The sequence below is a fragment of the Tupaia chinensis genome, unplaced genomic scaffold (genome assembly GCF_000334495.1).
Source record: "Tupaia chinensis unplaced genomic scaffold, TupChi_1.0 Scaffold000361_2, whole genome shotgun sequence".
NCBI classification, from domain to species: Eukaryota; Metazoa; Chordata; class Mammalia; order Scandentia; family Tupaiidae; genus Tupaia; species Tupaia belangeri.
The window spans coordinates 2,238,888-2,263,152 of record NW_006159858.1 but is presented as its reverse complement, the minus strand read 5'-3'; the positions used below and the strand labels follow the sequence as shown (position 1 = coordinate 2,263,152).

Genomic DNA, 24,265 nt, shown 5'->3' with positions numbered 1-24,265 from the left:
GTAGACTAAATTCCCTTTTTCTATTTGAAAGCAAAGCAGCTTAAAAAGATTGTTCCCTTCAGTCCTCATTCTCTATAACCCTGCCGTCACCCCTAGGACACCTCTACCTGACTGACTTATTACCGCTTTCCGTTTTCTTTAACAGTGCTTTTAATTAGTTGTTAAATTGAGGATAGCACCTAACAGAATTTTTACAGCTTGATTTTGGAGTAGTTTCTCCCCCAGCATATGGCAGAACTATCAAGTATTATTCCTCCTCAATGTCTTTTAAATTTAATGTTTAATTGCTCCTTTTAAGCCCTCACAATCAACTTGGACACGTACACAAACATTTGTGATGAGAAGCTAGACTAGTTTGCACACAAAGCAACTGGATCTGGTTAGCTGTGATTCCAAAGGATGAATATTTTCCAGTCATAGTAGGAAGCCAACGTCGAGAAAAGAAACCAGCTGCTTCATGTTAGTGCCTGATGTGAATTTTCACACAGATGCTCGTGATGCAACATTATTTTCTATTCTGACGTATTGTGAGAGCATGGTGTCATCTTTTCCTTCTCAAATCCCCAATTCTTCCTGGGAAAACGAGGAGCTCTCTGTTATGGTCATTTAGCTTCATGTAACTTTGTCCTGGTTAAATGCCAATTTTAATTCTATGTTTCAGCTACTCAATAGTTTTCTTCAGTAAACTATATTGAGCAGAGTAATCATTTTACCCTGATGTGTGCTCAGTGCTGAAAATGTGCAAGCAACCACTTTCTCCCAGTCTCTCGAAATCATCATTCCCATGAATTCTAGCAGTGCTTTTTGTAGAATTTATTTCACCCATGAGCAAGAGAGAAAGCGAGAGTGAGAGAGACAGAGGAAACCCCAAAAGGTTTTTTTTTAAGCTTTATTCATTTTATTGACAATAGAGAGCATATGTGTCTACGCATGACAGAGAGGAGAAAGAGATATGTACCTTCACCAGGGATTTGCCATGCTATGACCCTCCTTCCCTAGCCCTCTAACTTGTCAGAATCTTGGCATGCCTGCCAATATGGAGCATATGTTCAAGCCACAGTCAGCCATGTGGCTACCAGCACTGCAGTTCAGTTGACATGCTATCAGGCTTGGCCACCAACATGGTCTTGATGTCACAGTTCACCCCTAACCTGAGTGGGGTCCAGGACATGTGCACATGAGTGCCCAGCAGACTCAGGGAGGTCTCCAGATGCTAACCAGGAACCTTCCCATGTAAATCAGCATAGCAGAGTGTTGTGTTTTACTACTGTGCCACTGACTGGCCCCTTTTGTGGAATTTAGTCAATCAAGATTCATGCCCTTAAGCTGGCACTTTAGTAGGAAAATAAATGTTCTCTTTTACTTGATGAGAATTTGTATTTATGTCTAAATTATACACAATGCTTGTTGAGTATGTTGGATTAAGAGAACTGAGTGGCTCAAAGCAAGGAGAGAAGAGGAATTGGAAATGGAAGCTCTATGTCCATGTTATTGGACACCTCATGAGTTAACAGGCTGTTTCAGAATTAGCTTTTTGGAAATCTGCAATTTGTCCTATGTTCTCCAAATCTAGAAATGGCTGATGATGTAATCTTGAGGGCATGAGTGTATTATTAGGTTGGTGCAAAAATAATTGCAGTTTCACATTGCTGAAATTTACTGTTTGATATCGGATACATTCATAAATAAATGTAGTTATGTTATACATCATTTTAACACACATTTCTTGCTCTATGTTTTTTGACAATGACTTATTACTTGCTGTTTATTTTAAATGTAGCCTATGAAAATGATGTTAGACAAAAAGTAAATTCAAAGGGTTGGCAGGTGGCATCATGGCTAAGGGTGCTAGACTCCCACGTGGCTGACCGCGGTTCAAGTCTGGGACCTGGAGGCTTGCTTTCTCATCTTCTCTCTCTCTTTCTCTCTCTCTCTCTCAGTCTCTCTCACTTTCTCCCTCTCTGGTCAAATTAAACATAAATAAATAAATTAAATGAAATAATTCTTAAAAAAATAGCTAATTTAAGTGATTTTCTTATTTAAGTTTAAAATGGGTCTTAAAGCAGCAGAGACAACTCACAATCTCAACAACACATTTGGCCCAGGAACTGCTAATGAATATACACTGGAGTGCTGGTTCAAGAAGTTTTGCAAAGGAGATGAGAGCCTTGAAGATAGGAGTCATCGGAAGTTGACATGACCAATTGAGAGCAATCGTCAAAACTGATCCTCTTCCAACTCTGACAAAAGTTGCTGAAGAACTCAACACTGACTATTCTATGGTCATTCAGCATTTGAAGTAAATTGGAAAGGCAAAAAAGCTCGATAAGTGTGTGCCTAGTGAGCTGACTAAACATCAAAATAGTCATCATTTTAAAGTGTCATCTTCTCTTATTCTATGCAACAACAATGAACCATTTCTCAATAGAACTGTGACATGTAATGAAAAGTGGATTACATATGACAAGCGGTAATGACCAGCTCAGTGGTTGGACCAAGGGGAAGGTCCAAAGCACTTCCCAAAGCCACACTTATACCAAAAAATAGTCATCATCGTTGTTTGGTAGAGTCTGATCCACTACAGTTTTTGGAATCTCGGCAAAACCATTACATCTGAGAAGTATGCTTAGCAAATCGATAAGATGCAATGAAAACTGGAATGTCTGCAGCTGGCATTGTTCAGCAGAAAGGGCCCAATTCTCCTCCATGACAACCAACACTTTAAAAGTTGACCTGTTAACTTTCTGGTGTCATTACTCAAGAAGACTTGGCAGAATGTCTGGGCTTTATACATCAAGAGCACCATGGGCAAGCCCCAGCGTCTGTATTAAAGCACATCTTAATGAATTCTAGTGAAAAAAAAAAAAAAAAAAAAAAAAAAAAAGTTGACCTAACTGGGCTACAAAGTTTTACCTAATCTTACCACATCCACCTGACGTCTTGTCAACCTGACGTCTTGTCAACCTGATGTCTTGTCAACTGACTAGCACTTTTTCAAGCATCTCAACACCTTTATGCAGGGAAAATGTTTCCATAACCAGCAGGATGCAAAAAAATGCTTTATAAGAGTTTGTCAAATCCCAAAGCCTGCATTTTACACTGTAGGAATAAACAAACTTATTTCTTGTTGGCAGAAAAGTGTTGATTGTAATGGTTCCCATTTTGATTAAGAAATGTTTTCCCCCTCCTTTTATAAGTTTTTTGCCATAAGGCACGTGTGCTTGCTGGAGAGAAACAGCAAGAGACAGACAGTGAGAAAGTAAGAGAGAAAGTCAGAAATCATCCCAGGGGGAATGGCCACATTGCCATTTTGGGCATGCATGCACATGTGCCTGGTGTAATTTTTAAGCCATCAGGTGCAGAACTTGAAAAGTGGTCACAGCTGTGGGAGTCTAGGGCCTTAACCACCACACCATCTGCCGACCTCAGTAAATATGTGTTTGTGCCTAATTATAATGATTTTAAATTCACCATCCAAAACTGCTATTGCTTTTTTATTTTTTATTTTTGACAAGATTTTGCTAAAGGGTGCATGCGCTCGCCAGACAGACAGAGAGAGACAGAGAGGCAGAAAGCGAGAAATCACCCCCCAGGGGGGAATGGCCATGCCGATATCCCTTCTCCTCCATTTTCCTCTCAGGATCTTAGGCACTCATGCACATGTGCCCGGCATGAGTTTCAGCCACCGGGTCTGGGACTTGAACCGCGGTCGACTACGTGGGAGTCCAGTGACAAAGCCATTATGCTATCTGTTGGTCCCCCAAAACTGCTATTGCTTTTGCACCACCCTTAAAATGAGTGGAGGTGCTTGTTGAAATTCTCCAATGCTTAGAGTGATTTCACCCTCAATAGAAAAGCTTCTTTTCCTTTTTTTTTTAAAAACTTCTAAGCTGTCTTCTTCACTTATGTGACCTGATAATTCCACAGGATCACAATTCCTCAAATTTTTCATCTCCCACCACCACTCCCTTAGAAGACAAGCGGGAGGCATTGCTTTATTTAAATGCATTTAAATGCTTTATTAAATGCAACACTGGTTGAGCTATAGGCTTCTTTGGAACAGAGGCAACATTCTTCTCTTTGGTGCAAATACAAGTAAATGATTTATTTTAAAAAGTACTTTCAGGCCAGTTGATGGTGTGGAAGTTAAATCGGCTTGAAAATCAGGTGCATGCCCAAAATCCTGAGAGGAAACCAGAGGAGAAGGGATTGAGGTGTTGCTATTTCCACCAGTAAGTGATTTCTCATTTTCTCTCAGTCTCTGTCTTTGTTTCTCTTTGGTGAATGCATGTGCCCTATAGCAAATTAAAAAGTATTTGGTTTTACTTCTTACATTTATACAGTTATTATGGGATCATTTTTATTAAGAATTAGCTCAGATAACAAGGACTGATGTTTATTTATTTGATAGCAGTAGCATATAAAAAATGACTCATCTAAGTTGCTTCTTCTTTAGTTTACAGGGAAAATGCCATTTTGTTAAGTAGGTGACTTTTAAACAGTGGTTGCTTGGCAGAGCTCACTGAGAAGTGATCCTCCCACATGTGAGTTACGAGCAGTGAAAAGGTACACAACTTCCTTGGGTGTTGACGTTCCTGGCCCCATGTTTTCAACTCTTGAGGAATGAAATACTCAGAGAACCTGTGTAAGTCTCAAGATGTCTCATGACCCATGTGATGTTCATTTTACTAAGAAATAAAACAAAGTTAAATGGAAAGCACTCAGCAACTGTAGGAGACAGAGGTAATTTGAGGTCATTGCTACACTTGGTCAACTGGTGTGTGAGTCACTTGGGTGGAAGGTATCATTCAGAGGCCTCAGAGGAAGAGTTTATTCTAAAATGCCTCACAGCAGGAAAGAAAGTGATCTTTTCTGAGCAGCCAACCAAGGCCTCCAGACAGGGGTTGGCAAACCACAACACCCATGAGCCAAAGCTGGACCTCTGCCTTTTTGCATTATCTGTGGCTACAGAGCTACGTAGTTGCATAGAGACGTTAAGCCCATAATACTTCTCTCTTACAAGCTGGCTCTTTATGTTTGTTAGAGGGTATGTGTGTTTGTGTGTGTGTGTGTGTGTGTGTGTGAGAGAGAGAGAGAGAGAGAGAGACAGACAGACAGAGAACACTTCAACAGGGCATGACCATATTGCAATCCTTTTCTCTTCATTTCCCTTTCCATCAGAACTCTGGGTACACACATACTCATTCAAACACCTGGCATGTTTTTTAAGCCACCACAGTGTGGTCCGCCATGTGGGATCTGGGTCCGTATGCACAATGCTTAACCACTGTGCTATGGGACCAGTCCACCATCTGGCTCTTTAGAGATAAAGTCTACTGAAACTGGCTCTACAAAACAGGCCTGGAAGTTGGGTGTTCTTCTAAGTACTAGGGTAACTTGCTTAAGGATAGATTGGAAAAGTCATTTAACTTCAAAACCAATAATTATTATTGTAGTAAAAGGTACCTTCCATCTTTAACTTCTCTAAGTATACAAACGTATTCTTGAAGTTGCTTTGAACAATTAATTAGGTTACAATCTGATCAAACAGAAAAGAGTTCTTGTGAGGTCCAGTTGCCATGGCTGGGTAGGTCAATGATTCCTCACCTCTGATGGTCTTTGAGAGTCTGAATGAAAACCAAGGAGATGGTTTTCTTTCAAATCCCTGCTGTCTTCTACACCCTTCAGATTATATATAGCAGATGGATTTAAATTCATGAATTTTAGATTATGTTAGTGTTAAACTTAATCCTCAGTTTTCCACAACTCAATTGTTTGTGCCGAAAAGCACATCAGTGTTTTAGAAGAGGAAAAATATGCAGAAGATATGGTCAAATTTTAGAATTATGGGAGGCCAGTGAAATATAGGAAACACATCCCATGAGTCTGGACACTGTAGATACGTGTTTTCTTTCTCCTACATTTTCTTTCTCTGGGCATTAGCACCTTGGTTTTTGTCCAGAGAAGCATGGCCCTAGAACAAAAGCTCAGTCCATGGGATTGAGATGGAGCTTGTTCCCTTGTTAAGTTTGTGATAAGCACACGACTCTAGCCCGACTAGTGAGAAAACTGTCCCTCTTGGGACCAGCAGTTAGCGTAATGGCTATGTCGCTGGACTCCCACGTAGTCGACCGTGGTTTGAGTCCTGGACCTGGTGGCTTAAACTCACGCTGGGCGCATGTGCGTGTGTGCCCAAGATCCCGAGAGGAGAATGGAGGAGAAGGGACTGCGGCATGGCCATCCCCCCTGGGGGGTGATTTCTTGCTTTCTGTCTCTCTGTCTCTCTCTGTCTGTCTGGCAAGTGCACGCACCCAATAGCAAAAGGCTCTCAAAACAAAACAAAACAAAACAAAAAAAACCTGACCCTCTTGTCACAGTTATTGGTGTAGACAGGTATGTGACCAACCCAGCCAATAGGAATTAGCCATTGGACTTCTGGTAAAACTATTGGAAACAAACCCCTCTTTCAGACTTCAGGGTCTAAGGATTATGTAAGCCCGGAGCTACAACAGAGGGGGCTATTGGGTCATTTCTGTTGCTTCATGGAGAGAATGAAGCCAAGAATAACAGAATGAGGGAATTGTAAGAGACAGTGAGAGAAGAAAGGAGACAAGGAGAGAAAGAGAGAGAGGCTGAGAAATAAAGTTCTGATGACATAATTTGGGTTTAGAACCAAGTTTGCCAAAAGGAATCTCCTAGAATTTTCAGATACGTTAGCTAATAAATTCTCTTTGCTCTTCAACTAATGTGATTTGATTTCCTGTCATTTAAAACAGGAAGAATCCTAATAACCTGATACCCTGAGAACATTTCTACTGATAATTAAATCTTTACAAACAAATAATTCATTTCAATTGTGGACATGAGTAAATGTACAGGGCTCAAAGAAATGTCTTCAGTCAAAATCAGCTACAGAGAGACCAGCAGTTAGCGTAATGGCTATGTCGCTGGACTCCCACATAGTCGACCGCGGTTCAAGTCCTGGACCCGGTGGCTTAAACTCATGCTGGGCATATGTGTGTGCATGCCCAAGATCCCAAGAGGAGAATGGAGGAGAAGGGATTGTGGCATGGCCATCCCCCCTGGGGGGTGATTTCTCGCTTTCTATCTCTCTGTCTCTCTCTGTCTGTCTGGCGAGCGCACGCGCCCTAGCAAAAACCTCTACAAAAAAAAAAAAAAAAATCAGCTACAGAACAAGCAGGACAGGGCAGGACCAAAACCATATCAGTGCACCATTTCTTTTTTAAAAATTTTTGTTTTTATAATTTGCCAGAGGGTATGTGTACTCACCAGAGAGAAAGAGAGGGAAAGAGAAAGAGAGAACTTCCCATGGAAAATGGTCAGGCCAGAATTCCTTCTACATTTCTCCCTCCTTTTGAATTTTGGGCACATGAACACATGTGCCTGGTGTATTTTTTAAGGTGTAGGACTTGAACTATGAGGTCAGCCATGTGAGAGCCAGCTCCCTTAACCAACAGGTCACAGGTTGGCCCCACCATTTCTTAATTCTGGTCTTAAAGATACCTAAGATGGGATTCTACCACTAAGCTTGCACAGGCTGTTTCTGAGTTTCACTGAGGGAATATTTATTTTTTAGTTATAGTGCTGGGAAATATTTTGTTTTCTTTGTTGAGGTTTTTGTTTTTTTTTTGAGAGGTTTTTTTCACTATAGGGTGCATGCGCTCGCCAGACAGACAGAGAGACAGAAAGTGAGAAATCACCCCCCCAGGGGGTATTGTCACACCGCAATCCCTTCTCCTCCATTCTCCTCTCTGGATCTTGGGTACGCATGCACACGCGCCCGGCATGAGTTTTAATCCACCGGGTCCGGGATGCGAACCATGGTCGACTACGTGGGAGTCCAGCGACATAGCCATTACGCTAACTGCTGGTTCCCCTCTTTGTTGAGGTTTTAATGTATATCATTCATATACTTTTGCACCAACTTCAGACTCCAGTGAGTTATGTCTAATAGGTTTCTTTTTAGATTCAAAAGCTTTCTCTCTTTTTTTTTTTTTATTTCCAAGATGTATGCTTCTGCCTGCAGGGCTTTAAAGAAATCTAGAGAGTTGTTCTGTAATGTTTATGTTTTAAATAAACAATATTTTCCATCTGATGCTTTTACCTATAGAAGCGGCTCAAGCATCATAAATTTATACGGTTCCCAGGTTGAATTACTCACCAGTTATGTAATTCAGCAAAGGCAGCTTTGATCTTCTTCACAGAACTATCCACTTCTTCCTTGATCATGACACGATATCTGGTTAGGGAAACGGTGCAGCGTTGCAGATCCTTCACTGATTTCTCAATATTTGGGCCTAAAATGGATGTTAAAAAGAAAGTTAACTTGAGCACTTCATCCTTCATTTGTATGCTAAACAACAAAACAAAGTAACTAACCCATAGAAAGTATATTTTCTTTTGTTTTGTTTTTCAATGAAAAAAAAAATTCTGGCAAGCGGATATATAACCCAGAGTAGATGGTTTGTATCACCCCTGAGATGGCTGATTCCATGGGGTTTCTTGCTGGGCCATTAAGGCAAGTTTGTCTCCTCTGCTCTTCCAAATGAGGCTCTGATCATTATGTTCATTGCAAACTGCAGCATCTTAGAACCTGATATGTCTAAAGACTGTTTGTGCTGCTGGCTCTCTCTATAAACACTACTCTGTGTGGTTAAAAGCCAGCAGGGCTTTGGAAAGAGGAAAATGACACAGGTATTGGGAGAGGTACAAATGAACTAGAGAGAGGATGGACCATCAGTGCCAGATACGCTGGCTCTGGCCCCATCAGTCCTGAGCCAGGCTTGTAATTATAGCAGCAGCACTTAAAGCATGAGGGGTGCCCATCTCGCCTCATTTCCTGGAAATGTCACCAGGGTCTACAGATAGTGCACAGTAAACAGGCAGATTGTATGTATTCCAACAAAAGCATGCTTCTTCGAAGAAAGAAATCCCTTTCAAGAAAAGCGACAAGGTATATAAAATCAAAGCCAAGGAAATCAGACAACTTAAGACTGAATGAAAAGAATATTATTTAATTTTCTGGGAATCAGAATAATTTATTCCCTTTCATTTTTAATACCAGTTAAGTATCAAGCTCGAAGCTTAAAAAAAATCCAGTATGTCAAATATAAAATCCTCTTTCAGTGTGACATGGCCCCTAAGTTCTAGGAGAACAAATTTTACATAGGGAAGAAGACATACTAGACTCATCTTCATCCAAAGCAAGTTAAGAATGTTTATCAGGGGAACATTAGTCCCTTTCAGCTTCACTTCTGGAAGAGCTTCTGGTCTAACACTTGCTTTATAAGGTGTGAGGATAGACAGTATCGTGGTACAAGTTTATTCACGCCTACAAAGAGACAAACATCACAGAAAGGCAGAGAAAGGGGGTGTAATTTCCCTTAAATATTCAAGACCTTTGATTAACATGGGAGGAATCCTGTCTGCCTTTCAACCTATGTGGGTCACAGAAAGAAATGCAATTTCATGTGCATCTCTCTTGACTAAGCAGCATCTTTTGGAAAGTTCAGGCACATTTCTGTGTGTGCAGAGTATGTTCAATCATTTGTGCAAAAGAAATCACTTTACCTCTTTTCTTTGCCAGCTCATCTGGCTTTATTTCAAGATGAGCTGCAGGGACATTGGACTTAACAGGAGATGTTTTTGCCTTAGGCTTGCTTGGGTTACAAAGCTGCTCAGCTGACCACTGTAGGCCATCTGACCCCTCTGTAGTTCCATGTACAGTTTTGCAATTCCCATCTAAGGATAGTTTCTGTTGCAGTAGTCTGTTGCCTTCTGTAAGAAAACACCAATAATGACTGTGAAGTGATAAGCTAAAAACACTGTCATAGAGTGATGGGGGGGTGGGGGTACCCAGATTTTGGCTTTTGTTTACATGTTGGCAATAATGACTTTCATTGCAAAAAGTTAAGAAGTTGTTTTAACAGTCCCCAAAAGATGAGAGGACATGCTACAAAGACCCTTGAATTTAGAGTCAGAAGACCCAGAATGAGGCTTTGGTTCTGATAATTACTTGCAGATGACCCTGGGCAAACCATTTAACATCTCTGAGATTCGGTTTCTTCACCCATAACCATCCAGGAAGGTTATTAAGAGGATTATAGGAGATAAGCATTTTTTTTGCCCCCTCCCCCCATTCCAGGAAAGCCTTAGGCTTCTCTTAAGTACAATTTCATATTAAGGCTATAAAAATGTAGCCCTTCGATATCCAAGTGCTACATTAATGTCTTGTGGTATTTTATTCTGAATTAATGAAGGCAGAAGAATGATGGGAGATAGGACAGGAATGAAGTGACAACAGGTACTATAATCATTTCATCTAATTTATGAAGGGCTTAAATCAGGAAACATCATCATACTATCTCAACTGTATTTAAAATCTGGGGAGTCAGAATCTCACTGGTGCTTTCATAGATGTGGCAATAAATTAGCAGCACGTTGCTGCCGGCATCTTTTAAAGGTAAGTTCCTATTTAGTTATGGCTGGAGTGAATTAAATGGTACCTTAGTGGCCTGAAAAGGAAATGGATCACCCTTAGCATCTTACTACCAGAGAGAGCTGTGGTGTGCAAAAAGAAAGGCTGGTGTGCTTTTGAAGGCCAGGTTCTTGGAGAAAGGTTTAGTAGAAATAGTACAGCTGGATACGGGGTTAGGGTTAGGGACTAGAGTTAGGGTTCTGATCTGCCTGATGTCCTGGATGACTTTGTGGAATTGTTTTCACTTTTCTGGGCAGCTGTGGCTTGCAAACAGAGCAGTTATCTCTATGATAGTCTCTATCAGATAGTCACCACATCCAGCTACTCTCTGCACTCATGGTGCATCATAAATACTTAACACGTGACTTTTTCTTTTTTTTTTTCACATGTGCTCACCAGAGAAAGAAAGACAGTGAGAAGAAAAGAGAAATCCACCGCCATCCCTCCCCACCCTGCAGGGGTAGATATCTACACTGCAATCCCTTCTCCTCCATTGTCCTCTCAAGATTTGGGGTACATATGGACAGGTGCCTGACATGATTTTTAAGCCTCTAGGACTTAGACCCAAACTGAGGTAGGCCATGTGGGAGTCCAGCATCTTAGCCTCTGGGCCATCTGCTGGCCCCAGCACATGGTATTTTAACCAAAGGCTTTTATGTCTGCCACTCAGCCCTGCCTTGCAGAGACAATGACCTTCTCAAGTGCAGACACTGAGTCCAATTCATTATCTGAAGCCTCAATACTTGCGTCTGGCTCAACAGTTTTCTGTCGAATTGTGATAGAATTAAAGTGTTCTTAAAATGATTTAATAGGAAAAAATAAGAAATATAGTTTCCGGACATTATCACAAACATTACCAAGAACCCTACTAGGGGAAAGTGTAAAATAATACTATCTGGGTCTTAGGCAACTTGATGTTAGATTTTAGCTCACTTATGATAAATACAATGTGTCTCTAGTTTGAATCCATCATTTATAACTCACATATCAAGAAAGCACAATATACTTCTTACGAGCTGAATGACGAAAATTTACTTAAGGGAAATCAGACAATGAAATGCTAAGCACAGGTAGTGCACAAAGTACATAAGTACTGAAAACAGCATTTCCGGCAGTGATGAAACAGATTTAAAAGGTAGCACGTAATTTTATCTTTGGTTATACTGAGGGATCTTCACTGTAGGGCAGTGGTTGTTAAACTTCAGTGTGAAATGAATGTCCTTTGTACTTGTTACACATACAAATTCCCAAACAATGTCTCAAAGGTTCTGATTCAGCAGTGGGCCCCGGATTCTGCTTTCTAGGTGATTCTGCCACAGTGGAGATGCGTAGTACTACCCACCTTGAGAAATTCCACTGTAAAAAATGAAAACTAATTTTATGACAAGTCTACAAATGTTTGTGTCAAAACAAGCATTAAATCTAAGCTGGTTCTAACTCATTCACTCTCTAAATCAGTTGGGATTCAGGTTTTTTTGTTTGTTTGTTTAAAGAATTATTTTAATTAACATTTATTTATTTATTTATTTAAAATTTTGACCAGAGAAGGGGAGAGAGAGAGAATGAGCAAGCAAGCTGCCAGGTCTGGGATTTGAACTATGGTCGGCCATGTGGGAGTCTATCATCCTTAACCACCACCTCCTGCTGGCCTCTGAAATTCAGTTTTGATAAAATATTATAAACTGAAAACTAAAACAGTTCTTGGTGCATAGTGTAGTAAACTAGTCATATTCTTGAACACAAAGAGATTTTTATAGTATAGCTTAATTGAAATACTGACCCTAGAACAGAAGAAAAAAAATATTCTGTTGAAAGGCAAATGATTTTAAACGAGGGACAAGCATGCAAGTGAACGTGGGCTCGTTAACCTAGAGCTGGAAATAGTTTCTTTTTGTCTGACAGACCTGATATGGGGCTTTTGTCTCATATCATCACTTATCCAACAAATATTTATTGAGAAATTTGAGTAGCACTTTTTTGTTCGTTTTGTGTTTTAGGGTCCTGAAAGGCTGTCTCATTATTGGTAGAATCCAAATTGAACATGGAAAGGTTTAAAGTTCTCAAAGACCTGTGGCCAGATGGTGATGAAGTGATAAAACATGATGCTCTCTGAGGTAGTCCCACATAGGAAGGTTCCTGGTTCAAGTCCAGACATCTTCCTCAGAACACCAAACACTGTTTGCCCATGATCCAGGGCAGCCTGAAGTCTGGGAGTGGATCATGAGTTGAGACCCTGTTGGGAACACGGTTTTTCTCTCTCTCTGTTTGATTCATGGAATAACTGAATAAACAAACTAACAAAAATTCTCAAAGACCACTTGGATATACAAAGGAACTTCAAAATGATCATAGAAAAATGGAATGAAAGTTGGAATTTATTTTGGTACCCCCCCAAATTGAAATTCACACATAATTTTCATAATGTACACTTTCCATGAAATTTGTGAAGGCCCCTTGTATTTGCACACTGGCTATACAGATCTGTCTCCAAATGTAGTATAACTCTGGGACTCCTGATGAAGACTGATGGAGAGTTATACAGCTATAACAGAATTAGGTTCATCTTTTTTTTTGGGGGGGGGGAGGTTTTTGCTATAGGGTACATGTGCTCGCCAGAAAGACAGAGAGAGAGAGACAGAAAGCGAGAAATCACCCCCTCCCCCCAGGAGGGATGGCCATGCTGGAATCCCTTCTCCTCCATTCTCCCCTCGGGATCTTGGGCACGCATGCACACACACCCAGCGTGAGTTTAAGCCACCAGGTCCAGGACTTGAACTGCAGTTGACTACATGGGAGTCCAGCGACATAGCCATTACACTAACTGCTGGTCCTCAGAATTAGGTTCGTCTTTTAAAAAAATTATTTATTTTAATTAAATTTATTATTATTTTTAATTTGACCAGAAAGACACGGAGAGAAGGAGAGAGAAAGTGAGAAGGCAAGGTGCCAGGTCCAGGACTCAAACCTCAAACTGCAGTCGATCTTATGGGAGCCCAGCACCACAACCACTATACTATCTGCTGGTCCCTTATTCATCCTAAATCCTCATAGTTCTAGCAGTAGAATAATAGGAGTTATGTCTTGGCTACAACAACTTTCCTCTAACATTATGGATCAGAAATGCCATCAGTTCTGTGTCTATCTGGAGTCCACTTGTAAAGTCCACTAGACGGTAGCTGAATCGAAGTTGATTCCCATAAGCCTACACTGTCTAGGTAGCCACTAGCCACATGTAGCTATTGAATACTTGAAGAGTGGCTTATCTGAATGGACACATGCTGTAAATGTAAAATACATACTGAAATCTGAAGACTTAGTACAAAAAATATTATTTATTTAATAAAAATACTGTTTTCATGTTGAAATGAAATGATAATATTCTGGATATATTAAGTTAGAAAAATATATTATCCAATTCAACTAACCTGTTCATGTATCCTTTTTAAATTTGGCTACAGAAAAAAGAAAATTATACATGTAGCTTGCAGTATATTTCTGTTGGATAACACTAATATACAACACAGGAGCATGACATGGGTGTTTAACAACACGCAATCATTACAAATTTATATTTTAGAATAAGGCAGTATTTATTTAGCAAAGGTTTAAGTACCCTCTTCAATTTCCATGTGCAAAAATGGTGACATGATGATGTATGTCTTGTTCACCGTGATACACTCGGTATCTAGGACGTACATGATAAATACTGAATGAAAAAACGAACAGGCACTACTTCTGGGGCCCTTCCAATTGCACAAAGCTTAGTTTGATAGACAGTCTCTGACTGTGACTTTAATATTCACCAAATACTTGAATTTTAGAAAGAAAAGTTATTTCTGGAGATACCCAGTTTGCCTAAGTTTCAATAAAAGTTGTCTAGGGACAAACAGATGGCATTAATGGTTTTGTCACTGGACTCCCATATAGTTGACCACAGTTTGAGTCCCGGACCTGGTGGCTTAAAACTCATGCTGGATGAGCGTGCATGCGTGCCCAAAATCCTGACAGGAGAACGGAGGAGAAGGGATTGCAGTGTGGCCATCCTCCCTGGGCAGGGATTTCTTGCTTTCTGTCTCTCTCTCTCTGGTGAGCGCACATACCCTAAAGCAAAAACCTCTCTAAAATAAATAAATAAATAAATAAAAGTTGCCTACATGTTCATTTAATCCTTGTTCATGTATCTAATTCCCAGAAGCTTGTGTGTCTTTAAATTTAACTATTACTTGAGCCTTCCTTCTATTTAAAATATGTATCAAGGGCCAGGGCCAGGTGGTAGCGCAGTGGTGAAATGACACTTTGAGAGGCTGACCCGTATAAGAGCGTTCTGAGTTTGGATCCAGAGACCTCCCTGAGTATACCAGGTACATGTGTGCCCATGATCTGGGGCTGGTTGAGGCAAGGGGGTGGATTGCAGAATTAATGACTCTGTTGGGGGGTTCGGAGGGAGGTGGTTCCTGTCTCTCTGTCTCTCCTCTCTCATGGAAGACACAGATAGGCTCAAAGAAACACTTATCAAATCCCAGCATAGATGGTATATAACTTCCTTCATTTCGGTTTGTGATTCAGCTGAACTCAACAAACATACATGGATTACCCATAAAGTGTTAGCTCTGGCTCATACAGAGGAGATAAATGAGACATAATCTTTCTGGTCTTAGTAACTAGTATGTATTACAACTAGTGTAAGAATACTGCACAGTAAATCTGAATAATTGTCTTGGTGACTTTGTTGACAATTAATTGGCAATACGTGTGGATTTATTTCTTTTCTTTTTTTTTTAAGAGTTTTTTTGTTTTTGTTTTGCTGCCGGCTGTGCACTTGCTGGACAGACAGAGAGAGGCAGACAGAAAGCAAGAAATCACGAAATCACCGTCCAGGGGGATGGCCACACTGCAACCTTTTCTCCTCCATTCTCCTCTTGAGATCTAGGGTATGCATGTGCCCACTGTGAGTTTTAAGCCACCAGGTCTGGGACTCGAACCATAGTTGACTATGTGGAAGTTGAGCCACATAACCATTACACCATCTGCTGGTCCCTGTGTGGGTTTATTTCTAAATTATTCCATTCTACTGATCTTATCATCTTGCCCATGGCACCACCATGCTTGCTTGCTATTACTATGCAGTAAGTCTCAGTAACAGGAAATTTATCCATCTCTGCTCTTCTTTCCCAAGAGTGTTTTGGCTACTGCAGGTTCATGGCATTTCAATATAAAGTTAAAAATCAGCTTGTATTTCTACAAATAAAATCTGATGAGATTTTATTGGACTTGGGTTGAATCTACAAACCAGTTTATGGAAAAGTATCTTATTATTAAATTTCTGGCTCCATGAACATGACATGTTACAGCATTTACTTAGGTTCTCTTTAATTTTCTCAGCATCATTTTATAGTTTTTTAGTGTTTTGTGTATCTTTAGTCAAATTTGTTTTTAGATGTTTTAGACTTTTTACGTCATTGTATATAATATTAAAAAATTAATTTCTGGGCCAGGGGGTGGTGTGATGGTTGAGGAGCTGGATCCCACATGACTGACTCTGTGATTCCAGTCCCAGACCAGTGGCTTGAAAAACACACTGGGCGCATGTGTGTACATGACCAAAATCCTGAGAAGACAATGGAGGAGAGGGAAGAGAAGGTGGAGAGGGTGATGAGGGTGGTAACAATGGTGAGGGTTTCACTTTCCCTCTAACTCTGTTTCTGTCTCTCTCCAGCAAGTGCACGTGCCCTATGGCAAAAATCTAAAAAAAAAAAAAAAAAAAAAAAAAAAATTCAAATTATTGGCTGTTAAGAATACAGAACTACAGTTGATTTTAAATTTGTATCTAGAGGTGTGGTTCATTTCCTTATTTGTTCTGGAAGTTTCATTTATTTATTTGCTTGGTGGGTAGGAAAGGACATTAAACATTTAATCATTAAAGCATGATATCAGTTATAGAGTAAATTTTTCATATGCTTATCAGACTCGGGAGGTTCTCTTGTATTACTACTTTGCTGAGAATTTGTATTTTTGTCAAGAGATCTTTCTTCTTCTTACCTACTGAGAAAATAATATCATTGTGCTTTATTTCATTAACTTTGCAAATACTATTGATTGGTTTTCCAATGTTAGAACCATGTTGAATTTCTGGGATAAACCATGCGTAAAATATTGTTAATTTCATCTCCTCATATTTTGAAGAGTTTTGCTTCCTTAGTCATGAACAATACTATTCTATTTTTTTTCTTTTTTTTTTTTTGTAATGATACTGTCAGGTTTTGATAAGGGTTATGCTGGCCTCACAAAATAAGTTGGAAAATGTTCCTTTCTTGGTATGTTCTGAAACTGAACAGAATTGCTATTGTATTTCTTGTATGCTTGTTAAAATTCACTAGTAAAGCCATCTGGGCCTGGAGATATTAATTATGATTTCTTTGCTAGCTATTCAGATTTTCTACTTCTTCTTATATGTATTTGGTAAATTGTGTTTTCAAGGAATTTGTTCATTTTGTTTAAGTTGCTGGCTTTATTGGCTTAAAGTTGTTCTTAATATACTGTTGTTAGCTTTTAAGTGAATGAAGGGTAAGGTCGATTTTGTATCTGGTATTAGAAATTGGTTTATTGTATTTTCATTATGATTTAGTTCAAAACATTTTCAAAATATTCTCTTTTCTTCTTCTTTTTTTTATTTTAGAGGATTTTGCCTTAGGGCACATGCACTAGCTGGAGAGAGAGAAGAGTGAAAGAGACAGTGAGAGGGAAAGTAAGAAATAATCACCCTGCAGGAGGGATGGCCATGGCGCAACCTCTTCTTCCTTTCTCCTCCTGGGATTTTGGGCACATACACATACACCCAGCGTGATTCTGAAGCCACCAGGTCTAGGACTCGAACTGTGGTTGGCCATGGGGGAGTCCAGTGACATAACTGCTACACCATCTGCTGGCCCCAAGTTAAAAATATTTTCTAATACCTCCTATAAATTCTTCTCTGATTAGTGGATTATATAGAAGCTAAATTTCTAAATTTTGGGAGATTTTCTAGATATATTGTTGCTATTAATTGTCAGTTTAATTCTATTGTGATTATAGACCATACTCTAAAGATTTCAGTATTTTGTTTTTAGAGAGGTTTTTGCTATAGGGCACATGCACTTGCTGGAGAGACAGAGAGATGAAGAGACAGGAAACGAGAAATCATCCCCCAGGGGGATGGCCACACCACAATCTCTTCTCCTCGATTCTCATCTAGGGATTTTGGTAATGTACACACATATGTCCGGCATAAGTTTGTTTGTTTTTAAAGAATTATTTAATTTTATTTATTTATTCATTTATTTTTAAATTTGACCAGAAAGAGATAGAGAGAGAGAGAGAGAGAGAGAGAGAGAAAGCTGCCTGGTCCAGGGCTTGAACTATGGTCAGCCATGTAGGAGTGTTCAGCACCTTAACCACCACACCACCCGCTGGTTCCTCTGGCTTGAATTTTAAGCTGTCGGGTTTGGGATTTGATCCTCAGCTGGCTATGCAGTAGTCCAGCGATGTAACTATTACACCATCTGTTGATCCTAAAATTTCAGTATTTTTAAATTTGTCAAAAGTTATTCTATGGTCAGTAGTTTGCCTAGTTTTTTTAAAAAACTTTTAAAAAGATTTATTTAACTTTATTTATTATTATTACTATATATTTAATTTATAGGGCACATGCACTCATCAGAGAGAAAGAAGGAGAGAGAGAGAGAAGAGAGAGAGAGAGAGAAAGTGAGAAGGTAAGCTGCCAGGTCCAGGACTCAAACTGTGGTTGGCCATGTAGGAGTCCAGTACCTTTAACCACCATGCCACCTGTTGGCCCCACAGTTTGTGTATTTTGGTGAAAATGTCTGTGTTCTTGAAGCTGACATATGTATCATCCTATATATGTCAGTTAGGTCAGGCTGGCTGATCATTTTTTCAAAATTTTTTATACTACTAAATTTTAAACTATTTATTCTAGCAATTACTAAGAAAATGATATAAAAATCTATGACTATTGTGAATTTGTCTTTTTATTTAGTTCCATCAGTTGCTGTTTTGTTGAGATTTTGAAGTTCTGTCATTAAGTGTATATACATTTTGGACTGTTATGTCTTTTTGATGATTGACCTTCATTATTATAAAATAATCTTCATCACCTCTGGCAATATTTCTTGCATTAAAATCTTCTTTGTCTTATGTTGAGTTAGCCATACCACTTTATTATACTTACTGTTTGGACAGTACATTTTTTCTATCCTTTAACTTTTGGGTTATCTCTTTTACTTAAAGTGTATCTCGGGGCCAGCAGGTGACGTGGTGGCTAAAGGCTCTGGACTCCCACATGGCTGACCACAGTTTAAGTTCCAGACTTGGTGGCTTGCTTTCTCACTTTTCCTCTCTCTCTCTGATGCAACTGGAAAATAATAATAATTAATAAATGAAGTTCTGTCATTAAGTGTATATACATTTTGGACTGTTATGTCTTTTTGATGATTGACCTTCATTATTATAAAATAATCTTCATCACCTCTGGCAATATTTCTTGCATTAAAATCTTCTTTGTCTTATGTTGAGTTAGCCATACCACTTTATTATACTTACTGTTTGGACAGTACATTTTTTCTATCCTTTAACTTTTGGGTTATCTCTTTTACTTAAAGTGTATCTCGGGGCCAGCAGGTGACGTGGTGGCTAAAGGCTCTGGACTCCCACATGGCTGACCACAGTTTAAGTTCCAGACTTGGTGGCTTGCTTTCTCACTTTTCCTCTCTCTCTCTGATGCAACTGGAAAATAATAATAATTAATAAATGAATAAAGTTAAACAAAATAATTCTTTTTAAAAGATAAAGTGCATCTCTTAGAATGATCAGCATATAATTGACTCTTGCTTTTGTTTAAATATCCAGTCTGTCAATCTATGCTTTTTAATTAGAATTTTTAGGTTAACCTACACTTAATAGAATTATTGGAATTGCTGGTTTATGTTTACCAATTTTCGTTGTATCTTATCCTAAAAATTTTTAAAATGTTCTTTATTATAAAGGTTGTTCAAAGAATTACAAGATTGTATCATTACAGTGTCCTTTGAGTCAATACTGTGCTGCTTCATGTATTATGTAAGAATTATACAAATAGTATAACTATATAAATAGTATAATTCTTCTTACTCATTCCTGTCAATTGTATACTTATGGTCACATATTTTACTTCTAAATTTGTTGTAATCCCAGCAAAATGTCATTATTTTTTCTTTAAATAGCCAATTATCCTTTAAAGAATTAAGGAAAAGAAAAAACCTCTTAAAATCCATATATTTGACATTTTCATTTGTCTCAGCAGATCCAAATTTCAATCTGATATAATTTACTTTTTGTCTAAAGAACAACCTTTAGCTTGTTCTGTGCTATAAGTCTGTTAGTGATGAATACTTTCAGCTTTTACCTGAAAATACTTTGCTTTACTTTCATTGTTGGAAAATATTTTCCCTAGAAATATTGTTTTAGGGGTTGGATGGTGGTGCAGCTGTACTGCAACTGGACCCACATGAGAAAGTGCTGATTTCCATCCTAGACCCTCCCTCTACTGTCCAGTCACGTCTGTGGGCCCATGATCCAAGTTTGTTGAGATTGGGGGTAAATCGTGGCATGGCTCTGTTGGTGGTACGGTACCTCTCTTTCTCTCATGAAATAAAGAGATAAAACTAAAAAGAGAGAGAGATCTTTTGTTCTATAATGGTAATTCCCCAACCCTCAATGTTTTATAGATTTTATTCTGTCTTTTGGTCTATATTGTCTCTGCTAAAAAGCCATTCTTTATTCTTATTGCTGTTCCCTTGTGTACAATGCGTCCTTTTTCCCCTCTGGCTACTTTTAAGATTTTTCTCTTCATTTTTGACTTTCAGTAGCTTGATTATGGTTTGATTTTCTATAATTTATTTCACTTGGATTTTGCTGAGCATCTTGACTTTTATTTTTCATCAAACTTAGAAAAACTGTGGCTATTATTTCTTCATAAGTCCTAACCCACTCTCCTCATTTTTCTTGATTGCTTTCTGAGACTCCAATTTCACATATGTGAGACTGTTTAATACTGTACTTTAAATCACTCAGATTCTGTTTTTGTTTGTTCTCTTCTTCCAATTTTTTTCTCTTTCTTCTACACTTTGGAAAGTATCTCTTGACCTGTCTTCAATTTCAGTTATCTTTTCTTTCTCATTGTCCAAACTGTGTTAAAGACTTTTTAAATTTTTAGATATTGTACTTTTTAGTTACATAGTTTCCATTTCTTTCTCTTTCTCCTCAAATTCTTATTCTATTTGTCCACAATATTATATTTTTTTCTGTAAAATACTTAATATTTTTATAATTAGTTATCTTTGTTAATCTGAACTTTTGGTTGTCAATGGGTCTAATGACTAATCTTTCTTTTTCACTGTAGGTTATATTTTCCTGCTTCCCATGTCTAGTAATTTCAAAATTTTTGTGTCTTTGTGGGATGAGAAACTAGATATTTTTATTTTCCTCCAAAGAGTTTTGATTTTTATTCTAATATTTCATTAAAGTACTAGCAGATCACTCCACTCCCTTTCTCCCTTTTTTTGCCTTGAAGGTAAATGTTAGGCATTTAAAAGAACAAGCTGCATATTGGGAAAAAAGTGTTAAGGATATAGTGGGCTATTCCTTAAAATAACTTCATTTAATTCACTTGGGTTATATCTTTTTTCTTAAGCTTGTCCTTTATCCTTATCTGCTGACTCTAATCTCAAGCATGCCCAGTTTCTCCCAGGCAGTCAATCTCCTCCTGCCAAAGCTCCCTCCCTCTGTATATGTGCTGCAGCCTTTCACACTCTGATTAATCACTTTTCTTTCATCTCCTTTCCCTCCTTTAGAAATTAATGCCCTTTTACATATTTATTATTATATTTACAAATTCCTTTTGTAATTGGGTTTGTAATGAAGATACAAACTCATGCCTTTCTTCTTCTTAACTTTTCTTTCATCTCCTTTCCCTCCTTTAGAAATTAATGCCCTTTTACATATTTATTATTATATTTACAAATTCCTTTTGTAATTGGGTTTGTAAATTTATAAACAATATAAGTTGTTTATATTGTTTATAAACTCATGCCTTTCTTCTTAAAAAGTTTTTATATGCATTGCCAAATTATTTTTCAGTCAAATTGTGCTCATTTACACTCAGTTGCAGTGTGTGCAATTGTTCTCACATTTAACTCATGTCAACACTGAGATGTACCAATTTTTTAGTTATTAAGTCTTGGTATCATCTTACATATTTTACTTATACTTGATTTGATTTATTTTACACAGTAAAACATGAACTGCATTGACTGTTTTTTTTTAACATCACCAAAGAAAACAAATCCTTCTCCTGGGAGAAATAAAGACTTGGATTCAAAGATTTTCATAATATATGTAAAACCCATATATGTATTCAAATTTAAAAGTTTCTGAAAACTTTTTTTTCTCTTTGGGTTTTTACTTTTTAGTGAAAGCTTGATATATTCATAAGTAGGTATAAAAGAAGTATACATAGAATTCAAATCTAACTTTAAGAATGCACTAAATATACAGTAGTTCTAAAATGACTATTTTAACCAATTAAGATAGTCTCATGGTCTCCTATATACATGTAATTTCAGTAGATATCTCTTCTAATCATGATTAACTTAAGTACTGTAAAGTACTTCTATCTAAAAAAAAAGATTAAAAGAGTATAACTTCATTGTCATAAAATTATGTCTAAAATCTCTAATGTCTATATTACTTAAAATATGATACTATTCTCTTTAAATAAGTGAATATGAGTGCCTAATGATAACTATAATAATATAATTGGTAGTTTTGGTAAGTGATCTTTGTGTTCTTAAATATTTACTAAAGAAAAACTGAGAATGAAAATTAAACTTCTTAAAGACATCTCTCTCTCTATTAATCAGTTTTGCAAATAAAAATAATGAGATTAGTATAACCCTTTGAACAACAATATATTAAGAACTTAAAATTCATACCTTTTGAACTCTTTGATTCCACTTCTAAGAATATATGCCACATAAATAATCATAGCTATCTATAGAGAATTATATACAAGAAATGCTCTTACATATAAATACTTATATTGTTTATAAAAACCAGCATATGGAAATAATCTACATGGACAATTGTTTGAGAATAATGAAAAGAAATATAGCAAATTCATAAAAATACAATGCATCATTAAAAATGTTCTTAAACAAAATGTAGTAATATGAGGTAATGTTCATAATGTCATATAAAGTAAAAAAGCGTAATACAAAAGTTCACATACTATATATTATTTTTGTAAAAAATATCTATGCATTAAAAAAAAATTCTGAAGTAAAATTAACAGTGGTCATTACTGGGAGGTGGGATTGTTTCTTTTTTTTCCCTTTGCTTTACTGAATTTTTCAAATTTCCCCAGTCTTTTTAAATAATGATAACTATAATAATATAATTGGTAGTTTTGGTAAGTGATCTTTGTGTTCTTAAATATTTACTAAAGAAAAACTGAGAATGAAAATTAAACTTCTTAAAGACATCTCTCTCTCTATTAATCAGTTTTGCAAATAAAAATAATGAGATTAGTATAACCCTTTGAACAACAATATATTAAGAACTTAAAATTCATACCTTTTGAACTCTTTGATTCCACTTCTAAGAATATATGCCACATAAATAATCATAGCTATCTATAGAGAATTATATACAAGAAATGCTCTTACATATAAATACTTATATTGTTTATAAAAACCAGCATATGGAAATAATCTACATGGACAATTGTTTGAGAATAATGAAAAGAAATATGGCAAATTCATAAAAATACAATGCATCATTAAAATGTTCTTAAACAAAATGTAGTAATATGAGGTAATGTTCATAATGTCATATAAAGTAAAAAAGCGTAATACAAAAGTTCACATACTATATATTATTTTTGTAAAAAATATCTATGCATTAAAAAAAAATTCTGAAGTAAAATTAACAGTGGTCATTACTGGGAGGTGGGATTGTTTCTTTTTTTTCCCTTTGCTTTACTGAATTTTTCAAATTTCCCCAGTCTTTTTAAATGCAGATACACAAAATTCACTACCTTTTTTTTTTTTTTGTAAATTATAATTTGGGTACATACACTCAGCAGAGAGAGGGAGGGAGGAAAAGTAAGAAAGCACTCTCCTTGGGGCATGGTCCTGCTGCAATTCCTTCTCTTCCATTTCTTGCTCCTGTTAAGATTTTGGGCACACAAGCACATGTGCCTGGGATGTTTTTGAATCCTCTGGGTTCAGGACTTGAATTGCCTGGTGGGCCATGTGGGATCCAGCTGCCTTATCCACCATACCACTAGCTAGCCCCATTAATTCCTTTAAAAAGCCAACATAGCAACTTAAAAAAATTTAATTACCTACACTTCTCCAAATATTTTATCACTAATGATGTAATGGACCCATGAAAAAGCTCGTCTGAGGCATATTACTGTTCTAGATACCAGAACTGCAATGGTGATCAAAGACAGATGTGGTCCCTATCTTTAAAGAACTTGGGGCTTGGGAACCAGCAGTTAGCGTAATGGCTATGTCGCTGGACTCCCATGTAGTCAACTGCGGTTCGCGTCCCAGACCCGGTGGTTTAAAACTCACGCCAGGCGCGTGTGTGTGTGTGCCCAAGATCCCGAGAGGAGAGTGGAGGAGAAGGGATTGCAGCGTGACCATCCCCCCAGGGGGTGATTTCTCACTT

The 24,265-nt window shown here is 37.6% G+C and overlaps 1 protein-coding gene across 4 annotated transcripts in view; it reads right to left on the bottom strand.

Annotated features, from left to right (window-relative positions):
• SPATS2L (spermatogenesis associated serine rich 2 like) overlaps positions 1 to 24,265 on the bottom strand; it is a 226,670-nt gene that overhangs the window by 39,655 nt on the left and 162,750 nt on the right. For 3 of the 4 annotated variants that reach the window (XM_006152991.3, XM_014589532.2, XM_014589531.2), the window contains 2 exons: positions 9,592 to 9,798; positions 8,183 to 8,318 (listed from right to left, as the gene is read on the bottom strand). In XM_006152991.3, coding sequence (XP_006153053.1) covers positions 8,183 to 8,318; positions 9,592 to 9,798 — 343 coding nt within the window. The remainder of the gene's footprint in view (positions 1 to 8,182; positions 8,319 to 9,591; positions 9,799 to 24,265) is intronic. The other variant, XM_014589533.2, reaches the window with a different exon arrangement.